We start from the raw sequence: 25,609 nt of genomic DNA on the forward strand, positions 1-25,609 counted from the left end.
TCCGCCCTCCTCCCACCTGCCCGCGGGGACCACCCCCCCACATCCCCCCTCCTCCCACCTGCCCGCGGGGACCACCCCCCCACATCCCCCCTCCTCCCACCTGCCCGCGGGGACCACCCCCATATCCGCCCTCCTCCCACCTGCCCGCGGGGACCACCCCCCACATCCCCCCTCCTCCCACCTGCCCGCGGGGACCACCCCCCATATCCCCCCTCCTCCCACCTGCCCGCGGGGACCACCCCCATATCCGCCCTCCTCCCACCTGCCCGCGGGGACCACCCCCCCATATCCGCCCTCCTCCCACGTGCCCGCGGGGACCACCCCCCATATCCCCCCTCCTCCCACCTGCCCGCGGGGACCACCCCCATATCCGCCCTCCTCCCACCTGCCCGCGGGGACCACCCCCATATCCGCCCTCCTCCCACCTGCCCGCGGGGACCACCCCCCCATATCCGCCCTCCTCCCACGTGCCCGCGGGGACCACCCCCCATATCCCCCCTCCTCCCACCTGCCCGCGGGGACCACCCCCATATCCGCCCTCCTCCCACCTGCCCGCGGGGACCACCCCCATATCCGCCCTCCTCCCACCTGCCCGCGGGGACCACCCCCATATCCGCCCCTCAGCCGCGCCCGCAGGGCCCCCGCCCACATCCGGACCGACAGAGACGCCCATCCCCACCCCTGTCCTTCCCCCAGCCCATAACCCCGCCCACTGCATGCCCGGAACTTGTTGAGGCGGAGGGGGCGGGCCTTCCGGCGGAAAGGGCGGAACGGTGGCGGAGCCTTTCCCGGATAGGCGGAGGGGCGGAGCTTATGACGGGGCGGGGCTTGACGGGGCAGGGTACGTCCCTCCCCTGCAGCTAGGCGGAGGCCTGCGGTGGCAGGCAGGGGCGGAGCTCCGATTGGAGGCGGGCGGGGGCGGGGCTTATCGGGCGGGACTTGGTCGGGGCGGGGCTTATCGGGACGGGGCCTGTCTGGTGGGTCCGGCCTTGCCCGGCTGGGAGTCCGCGGTCGCGGGCGGTGGGCGCCGCCGGCCGCCATGGTGCTGTGCCCGGTCCTCGGGAAGCTGCTGCGCAAGCGGGTGGTGCTGGCCAGCGCCTCGCCGCGCCGCCGGGAGATCCTCAGCCAAGCGGTGAGCGGGGGGCCGGCCTCGGGGCCTGGGGGGCCGGGGACAGGGCCGGAGTCAGGGGACGGCGTCGGGGTGCAGTCTGCAGGCTGCGATCAAAGACCTGTGTCGTGGGCGGGGAACAGAGAACGGGGACGGGGACCTGGGACAGGGGCTAGGGCCAGGGACCGGGGCTAGGGGCTTGGGGCAGGGGCCAGGGCCAGGGGCTGGGCCAGGGGACTGGGGTCTGCGGCCTGGGTCTGGGGCCCGGGTCAGGGGCCGGGGACAGGGGCCTGGGTCAGGGACTAGGGACAGGGACCGGGGCCAGGGGCTGGGCAAGGGGCCTGGGGTCTGTGGCCTGGGTCAGGGACTGGGGACAGGGACCGGGGCCAGGGGCTGGGCCAGGGGCCTGGGTCAGGGCCTGGGGTCAGGGGCCTGGGTCAGGGGCTGGGGACAGGGCCGGGGTCAGGGGACGGCGTCAGGGCCTGGGGTCAGGGGCCTGGGTCAGGGGCTGGGGACAGGGCCGGGGTCAGGGGACGGCGTCAGGGCTTGGGGTCAGGGGCCTGGGTCAGGGGCTGGGGACAGGGCCGGGGTCAGGGGCTGGGCCAGGGGCCTGGGTCAGGGCCTGGGGTTAGGGGCCTGGGTCAGGGGCTGGGGACAGGGCCGGGGTCAGGGGACGGCGTCAGGGGTGCAGTCTGCAGGCTGCGATCAGAGACCTGTGTCGTGGGCGGGGAACAGAGAACGGGGACGGGGACCTGGGACAGGGGCTAGGGCCAGGGACCGGGGCCAAGGGCTGGTCCAGGGGCCTGGGTCAGGGCCTGGGGTCAGGGGCCTGGGTCAGGGGCTGGGGACAGGGCCGGGGTCAGGGGACGGCGTCAGGGGTGCAGTCTGCAGGCTGCGATCAAAGACCTGTGTCGTGGGCGGGGAACAGAGAACAGGGACAGGGACCTGGGACAGGGGCTAGGGCCAGGGACCGGGGCCAGGGGCTTGGGGCAGGGGCCAGGGCCAGGGGCTGGGCCAGGGGACTGGGGTCTGCGGACTGGGTCTGGGGCCCGGGACAGGGGCCTGGGTCAGGGACTAGGGACAGGGACCGGGGCCATGGGGCTGGGCCAGGGGCCTGGGGTCTGCGGGCTGGGCCAGGGGTCGGGGACAGGGACCGGGGCCAGGGGCTGGGCAAGGGGCCTGGGGTCTGCGGCCTGGGTCAGGGACTGGGGACAGGGACCGGGGCCAGGGGCTGGGCCAGGGGCCTGGGGTCTGCGGCCTGGGTCAGGGGCTGGGGACAGGGACCGGGGCCAGGGGCTTGGATCAGAGGCCGGGGGACAGGCCTGGGGACAGGGGCCGGGGGACATGGCCGGGGTCAGGGGATGGCGTCAGGGGTGCAGTCTGCAGGCTGCGATCAAAGACATGTGTCATGGGCGGGGAACAGAGGCCTGGGTCAGGGGCGTGGGTCAGGGGCCGGGGACAGGGACCGGGGCCAGGGGCCGGGGACAGGCCTGGGGACAGGGGCCGGGGGACAGGGCCAGGGTCAGGGGACGGCGTCAGGGGTGCAGTTTGCAGGCTGCGATCAAAGACGTGTCGTGGGCGGGGAACAGAGGCCTGGGTCAGGGGCCGGGGACAGGGGCTAGGGACAGGGGCCTGGGTCAGGGGCCGGGGACCGGGGCCAGGGGCTTGGGGTCTGCAGGCTGGGTCAGGAGCCTGGATCAGGGGCCGAGGACGGGCCGGGGGACAGGGGCTGGGGACAGGGGCCTGGGTCAGGGACCGGGGCCAGGGCCTGGGGTCTGAGGGCTGGGATCAGGGGCTGGGTCAGGGGTCTGGGCCAGGGCCTGGGGTCTGAGGGCTGGGATCAGGGGCCTGGGCCAGGGACTGGGGTCCGCAGGCTGGGATCAGGGACCTGGATCAAAAGCTGGGGTCTGCGGGCTGTGATCAAAGACCTGTGTCATTGGCAAGGAACAGGAGCCGGGGACAGGGACTGGGCCAGGGCCTGGGGTTTGCGGGCTGGGGTCTGAGGGCTGGGATCAGGGGCTGGGGACAGGGGCTGGGTCAGGGGCCTGGGTCCGGGGCTGGGGACAGGGGCTGGGCCAGGGGCTGGGGTCTGCTGGCTGGGATCAGGGGCCTGGGTCAGGGGCTGGGGTCCGCAGGCTGGGATCAGGGGCCTGGGTCAGGGCCTGGGGTCTGCGGGCTGGGATCTGGGGCCTGGCCAGGGAATGGGGTTGAGTCAGGGGCTGTGGTTTGCAGGCTGGGATCAGGGGCCTGGGCTAGGGGCTGGGTCTGCAGACTGGCGTCAGGGGCCTGGGTCAGGGGCTGGGGTTTGAGGGCTGGGATCAGGGGCCTGGGCCAGGGGCTGGGGTCTGAGGGCTGGGATCAGGGGCCTGGGTCGGGGCTGGGGTCCGCAGGCTGGGATCAGGGGCCGGGTCGGGAGCTGGGGTCTGTGGGCTGCAATCAAAGACCTGTGTCATGGGCAAGGAACAGGGCCTGGGTCAGGGGCTGGGGACAGGGGCTGGGCCAGGGGCTGGGGTCTGCTGGCTGGGATCAGGGGCCTGGGTCAGGGGCTGGGGTCCGCAGGCTGGGATCAGGGGCCTGGGTCAGGGCCTGGGGTCTGCGGGCTGGGATCTAGGGCCTGGCCAGGGAATGGGGTTGAGTCAGGGGCTGTGGTTTGCAGGCTGGGATCAGGGGCCTGGGCTAGGGGCTGGGTCTGCAGACTGGCGTCAGGGGCCTGGGTCAGGGGCTGGGGTCTGCAGGCTGGGATCAGGGGCCTGGGTCAGGGACTGGGGTTTGAGGGCTGGGATCAGGGGCCTGGGCCAGGGGCTGGGGTCTGAGGGCTGGGATCAGGGGCCTGGGTCGGGGCTGGGGTCCGCAGGCTGGGATCAGGGGCCGGGTCGGGAGCTGGGGTCTGTGGGCTGCAATCAAAGACCTGTGTCATGGGCAAGGAACAGGGGCTGGGTCAGGGGCTGGGGTCTGTAGGCTGGAATCAGGGTCCTGGGTCTGCAGAGTTGAAGTCTGTAGGGTCAGGGTCTGTGGGGCCAGCGTCAGAGTCTACAAAGTGTGGAGTTGCAGGCTTGGGCCCTGTGTGGCTCAGGTGTGAGCCCAGAGCCAGGAGTCTGTAGACTGGTTACCCGCTGGTGTCAGGGGCTAGGGTTTGAGGGGCTGGGGCTTGGGGTCAGGGCTGGGATCAGGAGCCTGGGGTCAGGGGCCTGGGGTCTGTGGGGCCAGGTTCAAGGGTCGGGGCCTGTGGGGCTGGGGTCAGGGGCCTGGGGTCAGGGGCTGTGGTCACCAGCCTAGGTCTGCGGGTGGACTAGCAGCAGGTGTCAGGGGCTGGGGTCAAGGACAGGCTAGTAGCAACAGCCAAGATGAGAGTCTGGGATCTGCAGGTCCAGGGCTTGGGGCCATGTGATCTGGGGCAGGGGTCTGCAGGGTCTGCTGGCCTGCAGACCTGGGCCCCTTCTGGAGCTGGGGGTGGAGGGTACAGAGGGAGGGGTCTGCCTGGAAGCCCTGCAGGAGGGAGGGATGTGAGTGGGGTCAGGAGACTGGGCTGGGGGACGTACAGTGGGGAGAGGGCCTCTGTCTGGAGGTGGGGGGAGGGCTGGGCTGGGGCTGGTGTGGAGGGGGAGCCCTGGGGGGCTGAGTGGGGAGGCAGGGGCCCATGGAGATTCCAGGTCAGGGGTTGGGGTCTGCAGGCTGGGATAAGGGTCCTGGGTCTGCAGAGTTGAAATCCGTAGGGTCAGGGTCTGTGGGGCCAGGGTCAGAGTCTATAGAGTGGGGAGTTGCGGGCCCAGGGCGTGTGTGGCTCAGGTGTGAGCCCAGGACAAGGAGTCTGTAGACTGTGGTGTCAGGGGCTGGGGTTTGGGGGTCAGGGCTTGGGGTCTGTGGGGCCAAGGTCTGTGGGGCTGGGGTCAGGGGCCCGGGGTCTGTGGGCTGTGGTCAGGGGCCCACGTCTGCGGGTGGATTAGCAGCTGGAGTCGGGCTGGGGTCAAGGACAGGCCAGTAGCAACAGCCAAGATGAGGGTCTGGGATCTGCAGGGCCAGAGGTTGGGGCCATGTGATCTGGGGCAGGGGTCTGCAGGGTCTACTAGCCTGCAGACCTGGGCCCCTTCTGGAGCTGGGAGTGGAGAGTACAGAGAGAGGGGTCTGTCTGGAAGCCCTGCGGGAGGGAAGGATGTTAGTGGGGGCAGGGAACTGGGCTGGGGGAGGTACGGTAGGGAGGGGGCCTCTGTCTGGAGGTGGGGCGAGGGCTGGGCTGGGGCTGGTGTGGAGGGGGAGCCCTGGGGGGCTGAGTGGGGAGGCAGGGGCCCATGGAGATGCTGTGGGAGGTCCAGTCTCACCACCCCCGCCCCTGAGTTAATGGTTCACCTTCGTGTCTCCAGTGCATCCAGGGAGTTCCCCCCCCGCCCAGGCTCCCACGGACCCTGTATTCTCTCTTAGCGTGTATTTTGGGACCAAGTGACATGTCCTTTCCCCTCACACAGGGTCATTTTCAACATTCTTGCCACTTTCTGCAAGCGGTGTTTCTTTAGTTGTCTTACTGCCTCAGACAGATGGTCTGTTGCTGACCTTTGGGGCCCTAGAAGACTTTTGGCCTCTTGGACCAGTGACGGCTAACTGCCCTAATCAATACTGTTGATCAATACTCTTAGCCCCCGCCAGGGTTCCTATTTGGAGCATCTTCTCACCCAGTCCTTTCTGGCCCCTGACCAGGTCCTGGCCGTGTCCTCGCCTGTCCCCAGCTCCCAAACAAGAGTTGACGCTTTAGTAAAAGTTGATCCAGTTGATTAGCAGATGAGCATCCTGTAGGGACCATTGCACTGAGCCACAAACCAGGTACCAGAAAGCCACAGGATTTTACGCTCTCACAGTTCTGGAGGCCACAAGTCCAAGTTCACACGCTCCCTCTGAGGCTCTGGGGAGGGTCCTTCCTCATCTCTCCCAGCCTCTGGTGGCCCCAGGCGTTCCTGGGCTTGTGGCTGCATCGCTCCAGTCTCTGCTCAGTCTCCACATGGCGTCTCCCTCTATGCCTCTGTTTCTTCTACTCTTTTATAGGACACCACTCATAAAGGCTTGGAGCCTTAGTGTATGGTTAAGAGCTCAGGCTAGTAACCAAAAGGTCGGCCGTTCGAATCCACCAGCCATTCCTTGGAAAACCTATGGGGCATTTCTTCTCTGTCTTATAGGGTCTCTATGAGTCGGAATTCACTTGATGTCAACAGGTTTTTTTTTTTTTTTGGTTCCTCATTAAGGATTAGGACCCACCCTACTTCAGTATGACTTCGTACTTACTTAACATCTGCAAAGACCTTATGTCCAGACAAGGTCATGTTCACAGGTACCAGCGTTAGGACTTCAACAGATCTTTCAGAGTCTCACTGTGTAGATTTTCACAAAAATAATTAAACAAAAAAGATATCTTTCTGGGCCACACAAGTCCATCCATATAGTGGGGAAGACAGGGTGTAGGGAGACCCTGATGTAAGTCTTGGCAATGTCTGCCCTGAGCCCTGGGTTCTTTCTACAAAGCCTCCTAAGCCCCTGTTTCTTCCCTGCAAAAGGGTCTCCGATTCGAGGTGGTTCCTTCCAGATTTAAGGAGACGCTAGAAAAAGACTCGTTCCCCACCCCTTACGCATACGCCATCGAGACAGCCAAGCAGAAGGCCCTGGAGGTGGCTCACAGGATGCACGTGGTGAGTGGGAATTCTGTGTTTCCGGTTGTTCCCCTGCCGTGAGGACATTTCCAGGTTTTAAATATATATGTTATGTTAATATCATCTATAATATACAGCTAGTGTAGCTTGGAGACACTGGGTAGTACAAACCATTAACACGCTCGGCTACTAACCAAAAGGTTGGAGGTTCAAGTCCACCCAGAGGCACCTTGGAAGAGAGGCCTGGTGATCTCACTTCCAAAAGTCAGCGAGTGAAGCCCCGTGGATCACAACGGTCCGATCTGCAGCTGTTCGTAGGGATGGCGTAGGACCAGTGTCTTAGCCATCTAGTGCTGCTGTAACAGAAATAGTAGAAGCAGATATCTTTAACAGAGAAGTTTATTCTCTCACAGTTTAGGTGGCAAGAAGTCCGAATTCAGGGCGCCAGTTCCAGGGAAGGCTTTCTCTCTCTCTGTTGGCTCTGGGGGAAGGTCCTTTTTATCAAACTTCCCCTGGTCTAGGAGCTTCTCAGTGCGGGGATCCCAGGTCCAAAGGATGCCCTCTGCTCCCGGCACTGCTTTCTTGGTGGTATGAGGTCTCCCTGTCTCTCTGCTTGGTTCTCTCTTTTATATCTCAAAAGAGATCGACTTAAGACACAATCTAATCTTTTAGATTGAGTCTTACGTCATTAACATAACTGCCGCTAATCCCACTTTATTAACATCAAAGAGGTAGCATTTACAACACAGAGGAAAATCACATCAGATGACAGAATGGTGGACAATTACACAATACTGGGAATCATGGCCAAGCCAAGTTGACACATGTTTTGGGGGGACACAGTTCAACCCATGACAACCAGGCAGTGTTTCGTTCCGTTGTGCATGGGGTCGCCATGATTCGGGGCTGAGTCAGTGGCAGCTAACAACATTGGTGTGTGTCACGTGGTCAGCAGAGATTGGCCAGGGCCGGGAGTTGTCTCCTGTCACACAATCCTCCACACCCCACAGACTGCAGCCTCACATCGCTGCCCTGTCTTGGAGGGGATGAAGAACTGGGCAGCCATGGAGATGGGTGCACCTCTGACCCCTGAGGGTGGTAGCCAGGTGACCATCTCCAGCCCCTGCCCTTGCTCAGGGCCCAAAGGGACCCACATCTTCCTTTCTTGTGCAAGACTGGCTACCCCGCAACGAGACTGGTTCACGTTTCATAGCATAACAACATGCAGATATATGTGTGAGACACCCAAGGACGTCATTTTTGTTTTTGTTTGTTACATTTGCTTTTAATTTTTTAATTTTAGTAGAAGTATACACAGCCAAAGACACACCATTTCAAGACTTTCTGCACGTACAATTCAGCAACATTGGTTACATTCATCAAGTTGTGTAAATATTCTTGCTGTCTTTTTCCAAATTATTCCACCACCACGAACGTAAATGTTCTGCTCCCTCAGCTCTGCATCCAACCTTTCATTTTGCTGTTGTTGATTTGATCTCAGGTAGATAATTCTTTAAAAGAGCACAACGCTCAAAGTAGACGTACTTTACCGATTAAAGGAACCTGTCGTTTGGTTCAAAGAACACTTCAGGGCATACTTTTCTGAGGACATCATTTTTAACCTGAGTTTGGGTTTCTTGCAGAAGGACTTGCGCACCCCCGATGTGGTCATCGGCGCGGACACGATCGTGGTGAGTCTCTCCAGCCCCTGGTGTGGTGGGTACGCTCTCTATGACCCCCGTCTCCAGCCCCCAGTGTGGTGGGCACGTTCTCCACAACCCCTCTGTCTCCAGCCGCCAGTGTGGCAGGCAGGTTCTCTATGACCCACCTGTCTCCAGCCCCCAGCATGGTGGGCACGTTCTCCACAACCCCCCTGTCTCCAGCTCCAAGTGTGGGTGGGCACCTTCTCCACGACCCACCAGCCCCCAGTGTGGTGGGAACGTTCTGCACGACCCACCAGCTGCCAGCATGGTGGGCACATTCTCCACAACCCCCGTCTCCAGCTCCCAGTGTGGGTGGGCACCTTCTCCATGACCCACCAGCCCCCAGTGTGGTGGGAACGTTCTGCACGACCCACCAGCTGCCAGCATGGTGGGCACGTTCTCCACAACCCCCGTCTCCAGCTCCCAGTGTGGGTGGGCACCTTCTCCACGACCCACCAGCCCCCAGCGTGGTCGGAACGTTCTGCACGACCCACCAGCTGCCAGCATGGTGGGCAGGTTCTCCACAACCCATCTGTCTCCAGCCCGCAGAGTGGTGGGCACCTTCTCCATGACCCAACTGTCTCTGAGCCTCTGAGGATGGCAAGCGTGGAGGCAGCCAGCCTGCAGGCGTGATTTGCTTGCATGGTGGGGGTGGCTGGGCAGTGGGAATGTCCTCCGTGATGGGTTCACAGAAGTGGTCCTCGCCACTGGCTCAGCCCAAGTATGAGCTATGGGGACGCTGGGCACCCTCCAAGGGGCTCCTGCCAGTCTCCAGGTGAGGGGCTGGTGAGTCTGGACATTTCCCAAAGTCCAGAGTCAGGTGGGCTCGGGTGTCCAGCTTGGTCCCTCACATTGTCTGTCTGCAAGTTTGTATGGTACCCACGTGGGTGCAGGCAGGAACCAAATGCTATTTCTGGCTTGCCATTTCGGACTTTTCTACGTGGGAGTTAAAAAGTGAACAGCCAGGGGGCCAAGGTGGCTGACTAGGTAGACGCTACCTCGGATCCCTCTTGCAACAAAGACTTGGAAAAACAAGTGAATCGATCACATACATGACAATCTACGAACCCTGACCAACAAACACAGATTTAAAGAGTTGACCTGAGTGACAGAGACCGAGAACAAACAACTGCGGGGAAGCAGCGACTGTTTTCGGAGCCTGGAGCCAGTGTCCCAGCCGAGGAACCTTGGCGCCGGGCTTAGGACTGGGCGCAGGGGAGCTGAACACAGCATCCTGTGATGGCGCAAACATGGGGCGCAGCCCTACCCCCCTGAACTGAGCCCGGGACGGGGCCAAGCCAGTCTGTGCAGGCAGCGCGGTGACGCGGCTGGTGGGAGGAGAAGTCGCCGGGAGGCAGTGACTGTTTTTGGAGCCGGGAGTGCAGCGTCCCAGCTGGGGAACCTTGACGCTGGGCTTTGGACTGGCAGTGGAGGAACTGACCGCAGCTTCTGCGGGCCTGACCCTCAGGGGCAATCTCTAACCAGCCAGCGCACACAGGCGATGCGCCCCTCCGGAATCTCAGATAAAACAGTCATCCCAAGCAAGATAAGTAACTTTGTCTATATTCCAGGGTGCTACTCTCTCCTGTTTTTCTGAACCCTCCCCTCCCCTTCCCAGGCGGCTTCATTAACATTGGAATTTCCTGAGCCCGAGAGAGAACTGCTCCGCGGTTTTTCTTTCCTTTCTTTTTTTTTTTTGGTCTTTTCCTAACCCATTCTTCTGGCCTGAGAGAAGCAACCACAAAAAACCCAGGAACCAAAAATCCTTCCCTAATTGGACTAAAAACACAGAACCAACTGCAGCCAAACATATGTGATCCACAGTCTCGGGCTTTCATCCCTACAGGGAACAAGGTGGCTATTGTAATGCAAAGGCATTTCTGATAGGGATCTGACTGCATTTCTTTTAGCGGATTTACTGGAAAGACAAGTTTCCAAGGTCTAATATCTCTGCGTATTCAACAGAGCCCTCACTGACCCACAACAGGGAACTGAGGGCTGAAGCTCCCCCCAGACCACCGAGCCTCTGGCCTTAGGGGTTGAAGGACGGTGACACCTAACAATCTGTAGAGGTACTTGCATTGGGGGCCTAAGGTACAGCTGCAGAGCCCACCCACCAAGGTGCTTTAGGAATAGAGACACACCTACCTCACTGACACTTGGGGGAAGCCTGTCAGCATCCTGCCGCCCCTGGAGGGTGAACCCCAGCTGCTACTAGAATCTGGTGCACACAACTATCACCACTGCTTCTCAAGGTGGATAGGTATTAGGGTGCAGCACACACTTGATGACCCCAAATCAGATTCTACACAAGAATAGTGAATAGACTCAGGCATATATATCTGGCAACAGCCCAAACCAGCTGGTAATAGGTCATAAGTGAGTCAAGGGCTACAACAATCAAGACAGCACAATCTAGTAGCCCATCTAGGTATATTGAAAGAAAACAAAACAAGATAAGACTCAGTTAGCAAATATAGAATAAATCACTACAATATCTTAGTGATGGCTCGAAGACGGCAGTCGATATCAAACCACACAAAGAAGCAGACCATGATTCCTTCTACAACTCCCCAAACGAAAGAAACAAAATCTTCCCCAAATGAAGACACAATCCGGGAATTGCCAGCTGCAGAATATAAAAAACTCATTTACAGAATGCTTCAAGACATCAGGGATGACCTCAGAAATGAAATAAGGCAAGCTACAGAAAAAGCCAAGGAACACACTGATAAAACAGTTGAAGAACTCAAAAAGATTATTCAAGAACACAGTGGAAAAATTAATAAGCTGCAAGAATCCATAGAGAGACAGCATTCAGAAATCCAAAAAATTAACAATAAAATTACAGAATTAGACAACGCAGTAGGAAGTCAGAGGAGCAGACTTGAGCAATTAGAATGCAGAGTGGGAAATCTGGAGGACCAGGGAATTAACACCAACATAGCAGAAAAAAAATTAGATAAAAGAATTTAAAAAAATGAAGAAACCCTAAGAATCATGTGGGACTCTTATCAAGAAGAATAACTTGCGTGTGATTGGAGTCCCAGAACAGGGAGTGAGGACAGAAAACACAGAGAGAATAGTTGAAGACCTGCTGACAGAAAACTTCCCTGACATCATGAAAGACGAAAGGATATCTATCCAAGATGCTCATCGAACCCCATTTAAGATTGGTCCAAAAAGAAAAACACCAAGGCATATTATCATCAAACTTGCCAAAACCAAAGATAAAGAGAAAAATTAAAAAGTAGCCAGCGATAAAAGAAACGTCTCCTACAAAGGAGAATCGATAAGAATAAGTTCAGACTACTCAGCAGAAACCATGCAGGCAAGAAGGGAATGGGATGACATATACAGAACACTGAAGGAGAAAACTGCCAGCCAAGGATCATATATCCAGCAAAACTCTCTCTGAAATATGAAGGCAAAATTAAGATATTTACAGATAAACAAAAGCTTAGAGAATTTGCAAAAACCAAACCAAAGCTACAAGAAATACTAAATGAAATTGTTTGGTCAGAAAACGAATAATATCAGATACCGGCACAACACAAGGTCCCAAAACAGAACATCCTGATATCAACTCAAATAGGGAAATCACAAAAACAAATTAAGATTAATTAAAAAAAAAATGCTCAAAACAGGGAATCATTGAAGTCAATATGTAAAAGATCACAATAATCAAAAAGAGGGACTAAATACAGGTGGCATAGAACTGCCATATGGAGAGGGATACAAGGCAATATAGGACAATACAAGTTAGGTTTTTACTTAGAAAAAAGGGGTAAATATTAAGGTAACCACAAAGAGGTATAACAACTCCATAACTCAAAATAAAAACCAAGAAAAACGTAACGACTCAGCAAACATAAAGTCAAATACTATGAAAACGAACACACAATTTACAAAGAAAAACGTCTCAGCACAAAAAAGTGGAAAAATGAAATTGTCAACAACACACATAAAAAGGCATCAAGATGACAGCACTAAACACTTATTTATCTCTAATTACGCTGAATGTAAATGGACTAAACGCACCAACAAAGAGACAGAGAGTCACAGACTGGATAAAGAAACGCAATCCGTCTATATGCTGCCTACAAGAGACACACCTTAGACTTAGAGACACAAACAAACTAAAACTCAAAGGATAGAAAAAAATATATCAAGCAAACAATAAGCAAAAAAGGAGTAGCAATATTAATTTCTGACAAAATAGACTTTAAAGTTAAATCCACCACAAAGGATAAAGAAGGACACTACATAATGATAAAAGGGACAATTGATCAGGAAGACATAACCATATTAACTATTTATGCACCCAATGACAGGGCTGCAAGATACATAAATCAAATTTTAACAGAATTGAAAAGTGAGATAGATACCTCCACAATTATAGTAGGACACTTCAACACACCACTTTCGGAGAAGGACAGGACATCCAGTAAGAAGCTCAATAGAGACACGGAAGACCTACTTACAACAATCAACCAACTTGACCTCATTGACTTATACAGAACTCTCCACCCAACAGCTGCAAAGTATACTTTTTTTTCTAGTGCACATGGAACATTCTCTAGAATAGACCACATATTAGGTCATAAAACAAACCTTTGCAGAGTCCAAAACATCGAAATATTACAAAGCATCTTCTCAGACCACAAGGCCATAAAAGTGGAAATCAATAACAGAAAAACTAGGGAAAAGAAATCAAATACTTGGAAACTGAAAAATACCCTGCTCAAAAAAGACTGGGTTATAGAAGACATCAAGGAGGGAATAAGGAAATTCATAGAAAGCGACGAGAATGAAAACACTTCCTATCAAAACCTCTGGGACACAGCAAAAGCAGTGCTCAGAGGTCAATTTATATCGATAAATGCACACATACAAAAAGAAGAAAGAGCCAAAATCAGAGAACTGTCCCTACAACTTGAACAAATAGAAAGTGAGCAACAAAAGAATCCATCAGGCACCAGAAGAAAACAAATAATAAAAATTAGAGCTGAACTAAATGAATTAGAGAACAGAAAAACAATTGAAAGAATTAACAAAGCCAAAAGCTGGTTCTTGGAAAAAATTAACAAAATTGATAAACCATTGGCCAGACTGACTAAAGAAATACAGGAAAGGAAGCAAATAACCTGAATAAGAAACGAGATGAGCCACATCACAACAGACCCAACTGAAATTAAAAGAATCATATCAGATTATTACGAAAAATTGTACTCTAACAAATTTGCAAACCTAGAAGAAATGGATGAATTCCTGGAAAGAACACTACCTACCCCAACTAACACATTCAGAAGGAGAACAACTAAATAGACCCATAACAAAAAAAGAGATTGAAACGGTAATCAAAAAACTCCCAACAAAAAAAAGCCCTGGCCCGGATGGCTTCACTGCAGAGTTCTACCAAACTTTCAGAGAAGAGTTAACACCACTACTACTAAAGGTATTTCAAAACATAGAAAATGACGGAATACTACCCAACTCATTCTATGAAGCCACCATCTCCCTGATACCAAAACCAGGTAAAGACACCACAAAAAAAGAAAATTACAGACCTATATCCCTCATGAACATAGATGCAAAAATCCTCAACAAAATTCTAGCCAATAGAATTCAACAACATATCAAAAAGATAATCCACCATGACCAAGTGGGATTTATACCAGGTATGCAAGGCTGGTTTAATATCAGAAAAACCATTAATGTAATCCACCACATAAATAAAACAAAAGACAAAAACCACATGATCTTATCAATTGATGCAGAAAAGGCATTTGACACAGTCCAACACCCATTTATGATAAAAACTCTCACCAAAATAGGAATTGAAGGAAAATTCCTCAATGTAATAAAGGGCATCTATACAAAGCAAAGCCAACAGCCAACATCACTCTAAATGGAGAGAGCCTGAAAGCATTTCCCTTGAGAATGGGAACCAGACAAGGATGCCCTTTATCACCGCTCTTATTCAACATTGTGCTAGAAGTCCTAGCCAGGGCAATTAGGCTAGACAAAGAAATAAAGGGCATCCAGATTGGCAAGGAGGAAGTAAAATTATCTCTATTTGCAGATGACATGATCTTATACACAGAAAACCCTAAGGAATCCTCCAGAAAACTACTGAAACTAATAGAAGAGTTTGGCAGAGTCTCAGGTTATAAGATAAACATACAAAAATCACTTGGATTCCTCTACATCAACAAAAAGAACATCGAAGAGGAAATAACCAAATCAATACCATTCACAGTAGCCCCCAAGAAGATAAAATACTTAGGAATAAATCTTACCAAGGATGTAAAAGACCTATACAAAGAAAACTGCAAAGCTCTACTACAAGAAATTCAAAAGGACATACTTAAGTGGAAAAACATACCTTGGTCATGGATAGGAAGACTTAACATAGTAAAAATGTCTATTCTACCAAAAGCCATCTATACATACAATGCACTTCCGATCCAAATTCCAATGTCATTTTTTAATGTGATGGAGAAACAAATCACCAATTTCATATGGAAGGGAAAGAAGCCCCGGATAAGCAAAGCATTACTGAAAAAGAAGAAGAAAGTGGGAGGCCTCACCCTACCTGATTTCAGAACCTATTATACAGCCACAGTAGTCAAAACAGCCTGGTACTGGTACAACAACAGGCACATAGACCAATGGAACACAATTGAGAACCCATATACAAATCCGTCCACACACGAGCAGCTGATATTTGACAAAGGACCAGTGTCAGTTAATCGGGGAAAAGATAGTCTTTTTAACAAATGGTGCTGGCATAACTGGATATCCATTTGCAAAAGAATGAAACAGGACCCATACCTCACACCATGCACAAAAACTAACTCCAAGTGGATCAAAGACCTAAACATAAAGACTAAAACGATAAAGATCATGGAAGAAAAAATAGGGACAACGTTAGGAGCCCTAATACAAGGCATAAACAGAATACAAAACATTACCAAAAATGACGAAGAGAAACCAGATAACTGGGAGCTCCTAAAATCAAACACCTATGCTCATCTAAAGACTTCACCAAAAGAGTAAAAAGACCATCTACAGATTGGGAAAAATTTTTCAGCTATGACATCTCCGACCAGCACCTGATCTCTAAAATCTATATGATTCTGTCAAAACTCAACCACAAAAAGACAAACAACCCAATCAAGAAGTGGGCAAAGGATATGAACATGCACTTCACTGAAGAAGATATTCAGGCAGCCAACAGATACATGAGAAAATGCTCTCTATCATTAGCCATTAGAGAAATGCAAATTAAAACCACGATGAGATTCCATCTCACCCCAACAAGGCTGGCATTAATCCAAAAAACACAAAATAATAAATGCTGGAGAGGCTGCGGAGAGATTGGAACTCTCATACACTGCTGGTGGGAATGTAAAATGGTACAACCACTTTGGAAATCTATCTGGCGTTACCTTAAACAGTTAGAAATAGAACTACCATACAACCCAGAAATCCCACTCCTCGGAATATACCCTACAGAAACAAGAGCCTTCACACAAACAGATATATGCACACCCATGCTTACTGCAGCTCTGTTTACAATAGCAAAAAGTTGGAAGCAACCAAGGTGTCCATCAACAGATGAACAGGTAAATAAATTGTGGTATATTCACACAATGGAATACTACGCATCGATAAAGAACAGTGACGAATCTGTCAAACATTTCATAACATGGAGGAACCTGGAAGGCATTATGCTGAGCGAAATTAGAGGCAGAAGAACAAATATTGTATAAGACCACTATTATAAGATCTTGAGAAATAGTATAAACTGAGAAGAATACATACTTTTGTGGTTACGAGGTGGGGAGCGAGGGAGGGAGGGAGAGGTTTTTTTACTGATTAGTAGATAAGAACTGCTTTAGGTGAAGGGAAGGACAATACTCAATACATGGAAGGTCAGCTCAACTGGACTGGACCAAAAGCAGTTTACGGGATAAACTGAATGCTTCAAAGGTCAGCGGAGCAAGGGCGGGGGTTTGGGGACCATGGTTTAAGGGGACTTCTAAGTCAATTGGCAAAATAATTCTATTATGAAAACATTCTGCATCCCACTTTGAAATGTGGCGTCTGGGGCCTTAAATGCTAACAAGCGGCCATCTAAGATGCAGCAATTGGTCTCAACCCACCTGGAGCAAAGGAGAATGAAGAACACCAAGGTCACACGACAACTAAGAGCCCAAGAGACAGAAAGCGCCACATGAACCAGAGACCTACATCATCCCGAGACCAGAAGAACTAGTTGGTGCCCGGCCACAACCGATGACTGCCCTGACAGGGAACATAACAGAGAACCCCTGAGGGAGCAGGAGATCAGTGGGATGGAGACCCCAAATTCTCATAAAAAGACCATACTTAATGGTCTGACTGAGACTAGAGGAATCCCGGCGGCCATGGTCCCCAGACGTTCTGTTGGCACAGGACAGGAACCATCCCCGAAGACAGCTCTTCAGACATGAAAGGGACTGGACAGTAGGTAGGAGAGAGATGCTGATGAAGAGCGAGCTAATTATATCAGGTGGACACTTGAGAGTGTGTTGGCATCTCCTGTCTGGAGGGGGGATGGGAGGATAGAGAGAGTTGGAAGCTGGCAAAATTGTCACAAAAGGAGAGACTGGAAGGGCTGACTTATTAGGGGGAGAGCAAGTGGGAGTACGGAGTAAGATGTATATAAACTTATATGTGACAGTCTGACTTGATTTGTAAACGTTCACTTGAAGCTCAATAAAAGTAAAAAAAAAAAAAAAAGTGAACAGCCCACCCGCTTTTCACCCAGAGATCAGACAGGCCTATAAAACAGACAACATACGTGAAGAACGAGCTTCTTAGTTCAGTCAAGTACTGAAGGCCAAATGGGCAACTCCTGCCCAAAAGCAAAGACAAGAAGGCAGGAAGAGACAGAAAGGTGAATAAATGGACACAGGGAACCCAGGATGGGAAGGGAAAGGGGGAGAGTGCTGACCAATTGCGGGGATGGCAACCAATGTCACAAAACAATTTGTGTATAAATTTTCGAATGAGAAACTAACTTGAGCTGCCAACTTTCACTTAAAGCACCATAACATTAAAAAAAAAAAGTGAACAGTCCAGCTGGTTCCTCAGAAAGTTAAACATAGCATTACCACATGACCAGCAGTTCCACTCCTGGGTATACAACGCGGAGAGCTAGAACAGGTGTTCAAACAAAAACGTGTGCACAGCTGTTCACAGCAGCACTGTTCGTAATGGTCCAAGAGGCAGAAACAACCCAAGCGCCCACCGACGTGTGAACGGATAAACGCAGTGTGGTCCATCCGTGCGGTGGAATGTTACTCAGCCATCAAGAGAAATGAAGTCCCCATACGCGCTTCGACATGGATGAACCTTGAAGACATGGTGCTGAGTGAGATAATTCCATCACAAAAGGACAGAGACCGTATGATCCCGCTTACCTGAAACAGGTAGGACAGACACATGCATAGAGACCAGAGTTTTTTAGTGCCGACCGCAGGGAATGAGGAGTGATTGCTGACGGGCACCAGGTTTCTTTTGGGGGTGATAAGAATGTTCTGAAACCAGGCAGAGGTGATGGTTGCAAAACACACAAACGTACGGAGCTCTGGTGGCACAAAGGGTTCGCCTTGATTACGAGCTGAAAGGTTGGCAGTTCAAACCCACCCAGTGACATCATGGAAGAGAGGCCTGGTGATCTGCTGCCGTGATGTTTACAGCCAAGAAGACCCTGTGGCGCAGTTCTCCTCTGCCAGACATGGGGTTGGCATGAATCGGAATCAACTCGACGGCAGTGAACGACGACGACAGCAACAGCAGTGACAGCTGATGGGTATGGGGTCTCCTTTTCAGGGACTGAGACTGCCCTGCAGCCAGATAGGCGTAGTGGTTGCACAGCATTTTGAAGGCATTAAATGCCACCAAGTTGTTCAGTTTAAAATTGTTCATTTTGTGGCATGTGAATTTCACCTTAATATAAAGCAGCGTCTGACAGTGTGTAGGTTTGTATGGATGACACCTCAATATAAAGAAAACAAAAATTCCTCACAGCTGGACCAACGAGCAACATCACGATAAACGGAGAAAAGATTGAAGTTGTCAAGGATTTCATTTTACTTGGACCCACAATCAACAGCCATGGAAGCAGCAGTCAAGAAATCAAAAGACGCATTGCATTGGGTAAATCTGCTGCAAAGGACCTCTTCAAAGTGTTAAAAAGCAAAGATGTCAATTTGAGGACGAAGGTGGGCCCGACTCAAGCCATGGTGTTTTCGATCTGTTATATGCATGCAAAGCTGGGCAATCAATAAGGAAGACTAAGGAAGAGTTGACACCCTTGAATTACGGTGTTGGCGAAGAACACTGAATATACGATGGACTGCGAAAAGAACAAACAAATCTAAATCTCTCTGGGAAGAAGTCCGGCCAGAATGCTCCTCAGAAGCTAAGATGGCGAGACTCTGTCTCACATACTTTGGACATGTTATCAGCAGGGACCAATCCCTGGAAAAGGACACCAAGCTTGGTAAAGTAGAGGGTCAGTGAAAAACAGGAAGACCCTCTATGAGATGGATTGACACAGGGGCTGCAACAATGGGCTCAAGCATAACAATGATTGTGAGGCTGGCATAAGACCCGGCAGTGTTTTGTTCTACTGTAGGTGGGGTCTCTGTGAGTCGGAACCAACTTGATGGCACCTAACAACACCAACAGAGGGCGTAATGGGGGTTTTGCTGTCCTAGTTAAAGAGCAGGAAGGGACCCCCTCAGTGCCCCCTCCCTTCTTTCCCCTGCAGACGGTGGGGGGCCTGATCCTGGAGAAGCCGGTGGACAAGCAGGATGCCTACCGCATGCTCTCAAGGTGGGTGCTGGGAGCACGGAGTCCTCACAGGGCCTCTGCTTCCCCCCCTTGCCCACCGTGTGTGTCTCTGCGTCCAGTCAGCTCTTTGTATAAGACACCACTCAGAAGAAATTAGCAGGAGAATTTAGGTATTTATTCCAATTTTTTTATAACTCCGAAGGGGTTGGGTTTGGGACCCACCCTGCTCCAGTATGACCTCACTTACATAACAAAAGAAAACCCCTATTCCCAAACAAGAGCTGGGCTGCTAACCAAAAGGTCTGTAGTTCAAATCCACCAGCCGCTCCTTGGAAACCCCATGGGGCAGTTCTACTTTGTCCTCTAGGGTCGCTATGAGTCGGAATCGACTTGACAGCACTGGATTTTGGTCAGGTTTTTGGTATTCCCAGACAGGATCCCCTGCACAGGTACAGGGGCCAGGATTTCAGTACGTATGTGGGGTGAGGGGACACGATTCAATCCATAACATCTCCCTATAAATTGCTCCCTAGAGACCTTCCGGCCGGGAAGATGGAGGGCGGAGGGGCTGAAGCATGGACTGGGTGATAGGACTGGCCCTGGAGGGTGTCATGTGAGACGGGCAAGCACAGCGTGCCTCAGTCCCGTGTGTAATGGACAGGCACTGTGTGTCTTGCAGGTTAAACGGGAAGGAACACAGCGTGTTTACAGGTGTTGCGATTGTCCACTGCTCCAGCGCAGGTAACTCGGCCCTGAGCCCCCCCGCCCAAGGTCCCTGGATGGTGTAAACCTAAAGTTTGGTGGGTTGAACCCACCCAGTGGTACCAAGGAAGAAAAGCCTGGCAATCTGTTCCCTTAAAGATTACAGCCAAGAAAACCTTATGGGCAGTTCTACCCTGTGGCTATGAGCTGGGGTTGCTAGGAGCCAGGGTTGATTTGAGGGCAATGAGTTTGGCTTCCTTTGGTCCTCGCTGGGGATGAGAACCACGGCAAAGGCAGTGGGGCTGCGAGGCCTGTGGTGTGGAACGTGACGATGCCCCTACATGGGACTTGCCCTTACTTCCTGCCAAATTTGGGTCGGCTTGGACACCGGGGTCCCCTGCGATCCCTAGAAGGACACTGCCATCATTGTCCTCTCTGGGTGGGAGACAGGTGTGCACCATAAGTCAACTCTTGTATGTTTTCCCTATGACGTCATTTTGTTTGTGGTATCATTTTGCTTGGAAGATGGAGAGGCTCGTACATGTTACCCTGAGTTACACCACAATGAAAAAGTTAAGACAAGTGCAGCTCCCCTGAGGAATGGTTTTTAAAGCCACTCGGAGGAACTTTAAGGAGCCCTGGGTGGTGCAGTGGTTAAAGTGCTAGGCTGCTAACCAAAAGGTCGGTGGTTCAAACCTACCAGCCGCTCCATGGGAGAAAGATGTGACAGTCTGCTCTCAAAAAGATTTACAGCCTTGGAAACCCTGTGGTGCAGTTTTAGTCTGTCCTATAGGGTCGCTATGAGTTGGAATCAACTACAAGGCAGTGAGTTGGGAGGAACTTTTAAGTCAGGAAGGAGTCCCTGGGTGGTGCAAAGAGGTAAAGCACTCGGCTGCTAACTAAAAGGTTGGAGATTCCAGTCCACCCAGGGGCACTTCGGAAGAAAGGCCTGGTTATCTATTTCCAAAAAATCAGTCGCCGAAAACCCTGTAGAGCGCAGTTCTACTCTGACACACATGGGGGCGCCATGAGCTGGAGTCGACTGGATGCCAACGGGTGGGGTTTTTATCATTTCAGGTGATTGGTTGGAAACCAAAGTCTTGGAATTTCACGAGGAAACCAAAGTGAAGTTCTCGGAGCTGTCTGAGGAGCTGATATGGGAGTACATCCACAGTGGGGAGCCCATGTGAGTCCTGGAGAGGTGTGCATTGGTGCCCTACAGGAAACCCATGTGCGTGCCGCTGTCCCACACAGGGAAACCACCTGAGTCCTGGTGAGGCCACGTGCCTGTCCCACGTGGGGTGCCCATGTGAGTCCTGGCCAGGTGCGCGTTGGTCCACACAGGGAGCCCATGGGCGCACCCCCGTCCCACACAGGGAAACCACGTGAGTCCTGGTGAGGCCACATCCCCGTCCCACGTGGGGAGCCCATGTGAGTCCTGGCCAGGTGCGCGTTGGTCCACACAGGGAGCCCATGTGCGCTACCCTGTCCCACACAGGGAAACTGCGTGAGTCCTGGTGAGGCCACGAGCCCGTCCCATGTGGGGAGCCCAGGTGAGTCCTGGCCAGGTGCCTGCCCAACCTGCACCTGCAGCCGCCAGCTCGTGACCCCCGTGGAGGCCGCCCCAGAGCAGCCTCCTTCTTTGGTCTGCATCCACCCACTCCACTCAGGACCTGGTGCGGGAGGAAGCCTTAAAGGTCTAAGCGTATGAAGATGTTTTTTTGGGATCGAAGACGGCAATGGTGGCTCGGTGGAATTCTCACCTTCCCTGCAGGAGACCCAGGCTCCATTCCCACCTGTGCACCTCATTCATACCCATCACCCGTCTGTCAGTGGAGGCTCACCTGTTGTTGTGGTACCAAAGGGTCTTCCTCGGAGCTTCCAGAGTTAAGAGGGACTAGGAAGAAAGACCTGGCAATCTGCCAAAAATGAGCCAGGGACAACCCTACAGATCACAGCGGTGTGATCCTGAACCGATCACAGGGATGGTGCAGGACCGGGTAGTGTTTTGTTCGGTTGTGTGTGGGGTTGCCATGGTTTAAGACTGTTTTGAGGACAGCGGTGGTTCCGTGGTAGACTCCTCACCAACCCAGCCAGCACACCTCACGTGCAGCCGCCACCCATCCGGCAGTGGAAGCTGGTGTATTGCTGTGAGGCCGAACAGGTTTCAGGACAGCTGCTAGTCTAAGACCAACTAGGAAGAAAGGCCTGGTGATCTATTTCGGAAAATCAGCCAGTGAAAGGAAACCCTATGGATCACAGTGGTCTGATCTGCAGCTGGTCACGGGGATGGCGCAGGACGGGCAGCGTTTGGCTGCGTTGTGCGTGGGGTCACCAGGAGTTGGGGGCCAGCTCGACAGCAGCTAACAAACACCACCACAGTCTCTGCTTTGGGACTGGAGAATCCTCTATTAGGTTCACGCTCACTAAGTTTTTAGAGATTTTTTTATGGCGGGCAGGTAAGAAGACAGGGCGGCCGGTTCCAATAGGGAGATGCCGGCTCTGGTGACAATAAGCTGGCGCAGCAGCCTGGAGGTGACTCTGGTTGGATCCCTAGCTTTTTCTGGGGAGGCAGACGCCACGGCGAACTGGCATGTCACCCACCACCCCAAACCTGGTGGCTCCCCACAGCAGTGTGGGAGAGCTCCCTGGTGGGTCAGGACTCAGGGGTCTGGGCTGGGCTCCACCCCATAAGCCCCTCCCCAGCCCTGCCGGCTTGCAGATCCAGGCCTACCCGGGCACTTCTAGTGGCCTCTCCCATGTCCAACTGGGGCCACTGGGCCTCCCGTCTCTCCTGGTGAAGTCGGCTCACCCACCTTCCTCTACACCTTAAAGCCAAGTCTCCACCCAGCGCCATGGGAAGGAGGGGAAGATTGCCTCTCGTGGTGGGGGCCGCTGCACAGAATCTGTGCCCATTTATTAAACTTTTTGTTATTTACAGTAGTTGAACATTTACAGAAAGATCCTGCACAAAGTATAGCTAGTTCCCACATGCACAGTTTGCCTCCCCCGAACACTGTGTCTTCTATTGGTAACATCTGGCATTCCTGTGGTCCACTTGTTACAAGGGATGAAACAATATTGATACATTGTCATTAACCAGCACCCACAGAGGCAAATATATCCTTATTAACTAAACTCAGCTTACATTGGCCTCCCTGGACGGATGGCACAAAAGGGTGAGGGCTTGACTACTAGCTGCAAGGTTCGTGGTTCAAGTCCACCCAGAGACACCCCGGAAGAAAGGCCTGGCTACCTACATCTGAAAATCAGCCACTGACAATCCTACTTTGACACACATGAGGTCGCTGTGAGTCGGAGTCGACGAGACGGCAAACAACAGCGACAACGTAGTTGACATTAGGGTTTGTACACCTCTGTGGGTTTTGACAAATGGATAATGTTGTGTGTCCACTATTACGGCATCAGACAGAATCGTTTCCCTGCCCTAAAAGTCTCCAGTCACACTTTTTTTTGTGAGAGCAGTTTTAGGTTTACAGAAAAATTGTGCATGAAGTACAGAGAATATAAAAGACCTCTCTGCACAGTTTCCCCTAATGTTAGTATCCCGCATTCTTGAGATACCTCTGTTACAATGAACGTAAGGAGGAGTCCCCATCCTCCCTTTCCCCAGAGCAGCTTCTCCTGTGGTCGCATCTTACCTCCCTGTGATAGTTTGTTAGGGTCGGTGAACCAACGTTCATACATTGTTATCAACTGAACGACAACGTTTGCAGGAGGCTTCTCTCTGCGTTGTACAGTCCTGTGGGTTTTGACAAACGCATAATGTCAGGTGTCCACTGCAAGGTCAGAAAGAATAGTTCTGTGGCCCTAAAACCACTCCCCCGCCCATCCCTCTCCGCGTCCCCTGAACCCCATCTTTTCGCTGTCTCTCTAGTTCTGCCTTTTCCAGAAAGTCTTATAAATGGAATCACGCAGCGGGCAGCCCTTTCAGACCGCCTTCTGCCACTCAGCAACGTGCGGAACTCAGCTCGTGTCGCTCACATCAGAGGTTCCTCCGCGTCTTTCCATGGCTTGGTGGTTCCTTTCTTCTTTACACTAAATAACCCTTCGCTGTATGGGTGCACCACCGTTTATCTATTCACCGGTTTTAAGACACCTATTTTTTTTTGTTAATCCACCATACAGCTAACGACATTCTGAGCCTACATCTGGGGTTAACCAGATGCCGTGGCATTGACTCTGACTCATGGCTCCCCCATGTGTGTCAGAGCAGAGCCGTGCTTCATAGGATTTTCAGTGGTTAAGTTTTTGGAAGCAGATCACCAGGGTTTTCTGCCAAGGTGCCTGTGGGTGGACTCGAACCTCAAACCTTTTCATTAGCAGCCAAACACGTTAATCATTTGCGCCCCCCGGGGACTGTTGAGTCAACCTTGATTCATGGCGCCCCCGTGTGTGTCAGAGTAGAACTGCGCTCCATGGGGTTTTCAGTGGCTGGTTTTTCCGAAGTAGATCACCAGGCCTGTCTTTCAAAACACCTCTGGGTGGATTTGAACTGCCAACCTTTTGGCTAGTAGTTGAGCGTTTAACCATCTGTACTACCTGGAGACTCCAAAACCAAACCAGTTACCGTCAAGTTGATTCCAGCTCACGGGGACCCCATGTGTGTCAGAGGAGAACTGTGCTCCACAGGGTTTTCAGGGGCTGATTTTTCAGAAGCAGGTCACCAGGGCTTTCAACCATTTGTACCACGCAGGTCTCCACAGTCATCACTAAGCCAGAAGCCAAAACCCTTCAACCATTTGTACCACGCAGGTCTCCACAGTCATCACTAAGCCAGAAGCCAAAACCCTTCAACCATTTGTGCCACGCAGGTCTCCACAGTCATCACTAAGCCAGAAGCCAAAACCCTTCGACCATTTGTACCACGCAGGTCTCCACAGTCATCACTAAGCCAGAAGCCAAAACCCTTCGACCATTTGTACCACGCAGGTCTCCACAGTCATCACTAAGCCAGAAGCCAAAACCCTTCGACCATTTGTACCACGCAGGTCTCCAGTCATCACTAAGCCAGAAGCCAAAACCCTTCGACCATTTGTACCACGCAGGTCTCCAGTCATCACTAAGCCAGAAGCCAAAACCCTTCAACCATTTGTACCACGCAGGTCTCCACAGTCATCACTAAGCCAGAAGCCAAAACCCTTCGACCATTTGTACCACGCAGGTCTCCACAGTCATCACTAAGCCAGAAGCCAAAACCCTTCGACCATTTGTACCACGCAGGTCTCCACAGTCATCACTAAGCCAGAAGCCAAAACTCTTCGACCATTTGTACCACGCAGGTCTCCACAGTCATCACTAAGCCAGAAGCCAAAACCCTTCGACCATTTGTACCACGCAGGTCTCCAGTCATCACTAAGCCAGAAGCCAAAACCCTTCGACCATTTGTACCACGCAGGTCTCCACAGTCATCACTAAGCCAGAAGCCAAAACCCTTCGACCATTTGTACCACGCAGGTCTCCACAGTCATCACTAAGCCAGAAGCCAAAACCCTTCGACCATTTGTACCACGCAGGTCTCCAGTCATCACTAAGCCAGAAGCCAAAACCCTTCAACCATTTGTACCACGCAGGTCTCCACAGTCATCACTAAG

At 52.5% G+C, this 25,609-nt stretch overlaps 1 protein-coding gene across 2 annotated transcripts in view; it reads left to right on the plus strand.

Moving 5' to 3' along the window:
• The first annotated feature begins 1,003 nt into the window (after positions 1-1,003).
• The window catches only part of LOC100656748 (acetylserotonin O-methyltransferase like), a 39,149-nt gene continuing 14,543 nt past the window's right edge, over positions 1,004-25,609 (plus strand). The window contains exons 1-6 of one of the 2 annotated variants that reach the window (XM_064278827.1): positions 1,004-1,132; positions 6,646-6,777; positions 8,382-8,429; positions 19,270-19,334; positions 19,972-20,033; positions 21,072-21,180. In XM_064278827.1, the coding sequence (XP_064134897.1) occupies positions 1,040-1,132; positions 6,646-6,777; positions 8,382-8,429; positions 19,270-19,334; positions 19,972-20,033; positions 21,072-21,180 (509 nt within the window). In that variant the 5' untranslated portion in view covers positions 1,004-1,039. Of the gene's footprint in view, positions 1,133-5,574; positions 5,921-6,645; positions 6,778-8,381; positions 8,430-19,269; positions 19,335-19,971; positions 20,034-21,071; positions 21,181-25,609 lie in introns of those variants that run through there. The other variant, XM_064278828.1, reaches the window with a different exon arrangement.

Source organism: Loxodonta africana, chromosome Y (genome assembly GCF_030014295.1).
Source record: "Loxodonta africana isolate mLoxAfr1 chromosome Y, mLoxAfr1.hap2, whole genome shotgun sequence".
Taxonomy (NCBI): domain Eukaryota; kingdom Metazoa; phylum Chordata; class Mammalia; order Proboscidea; family Elephantidae; genus Loxodonta; species Loxodonta africana.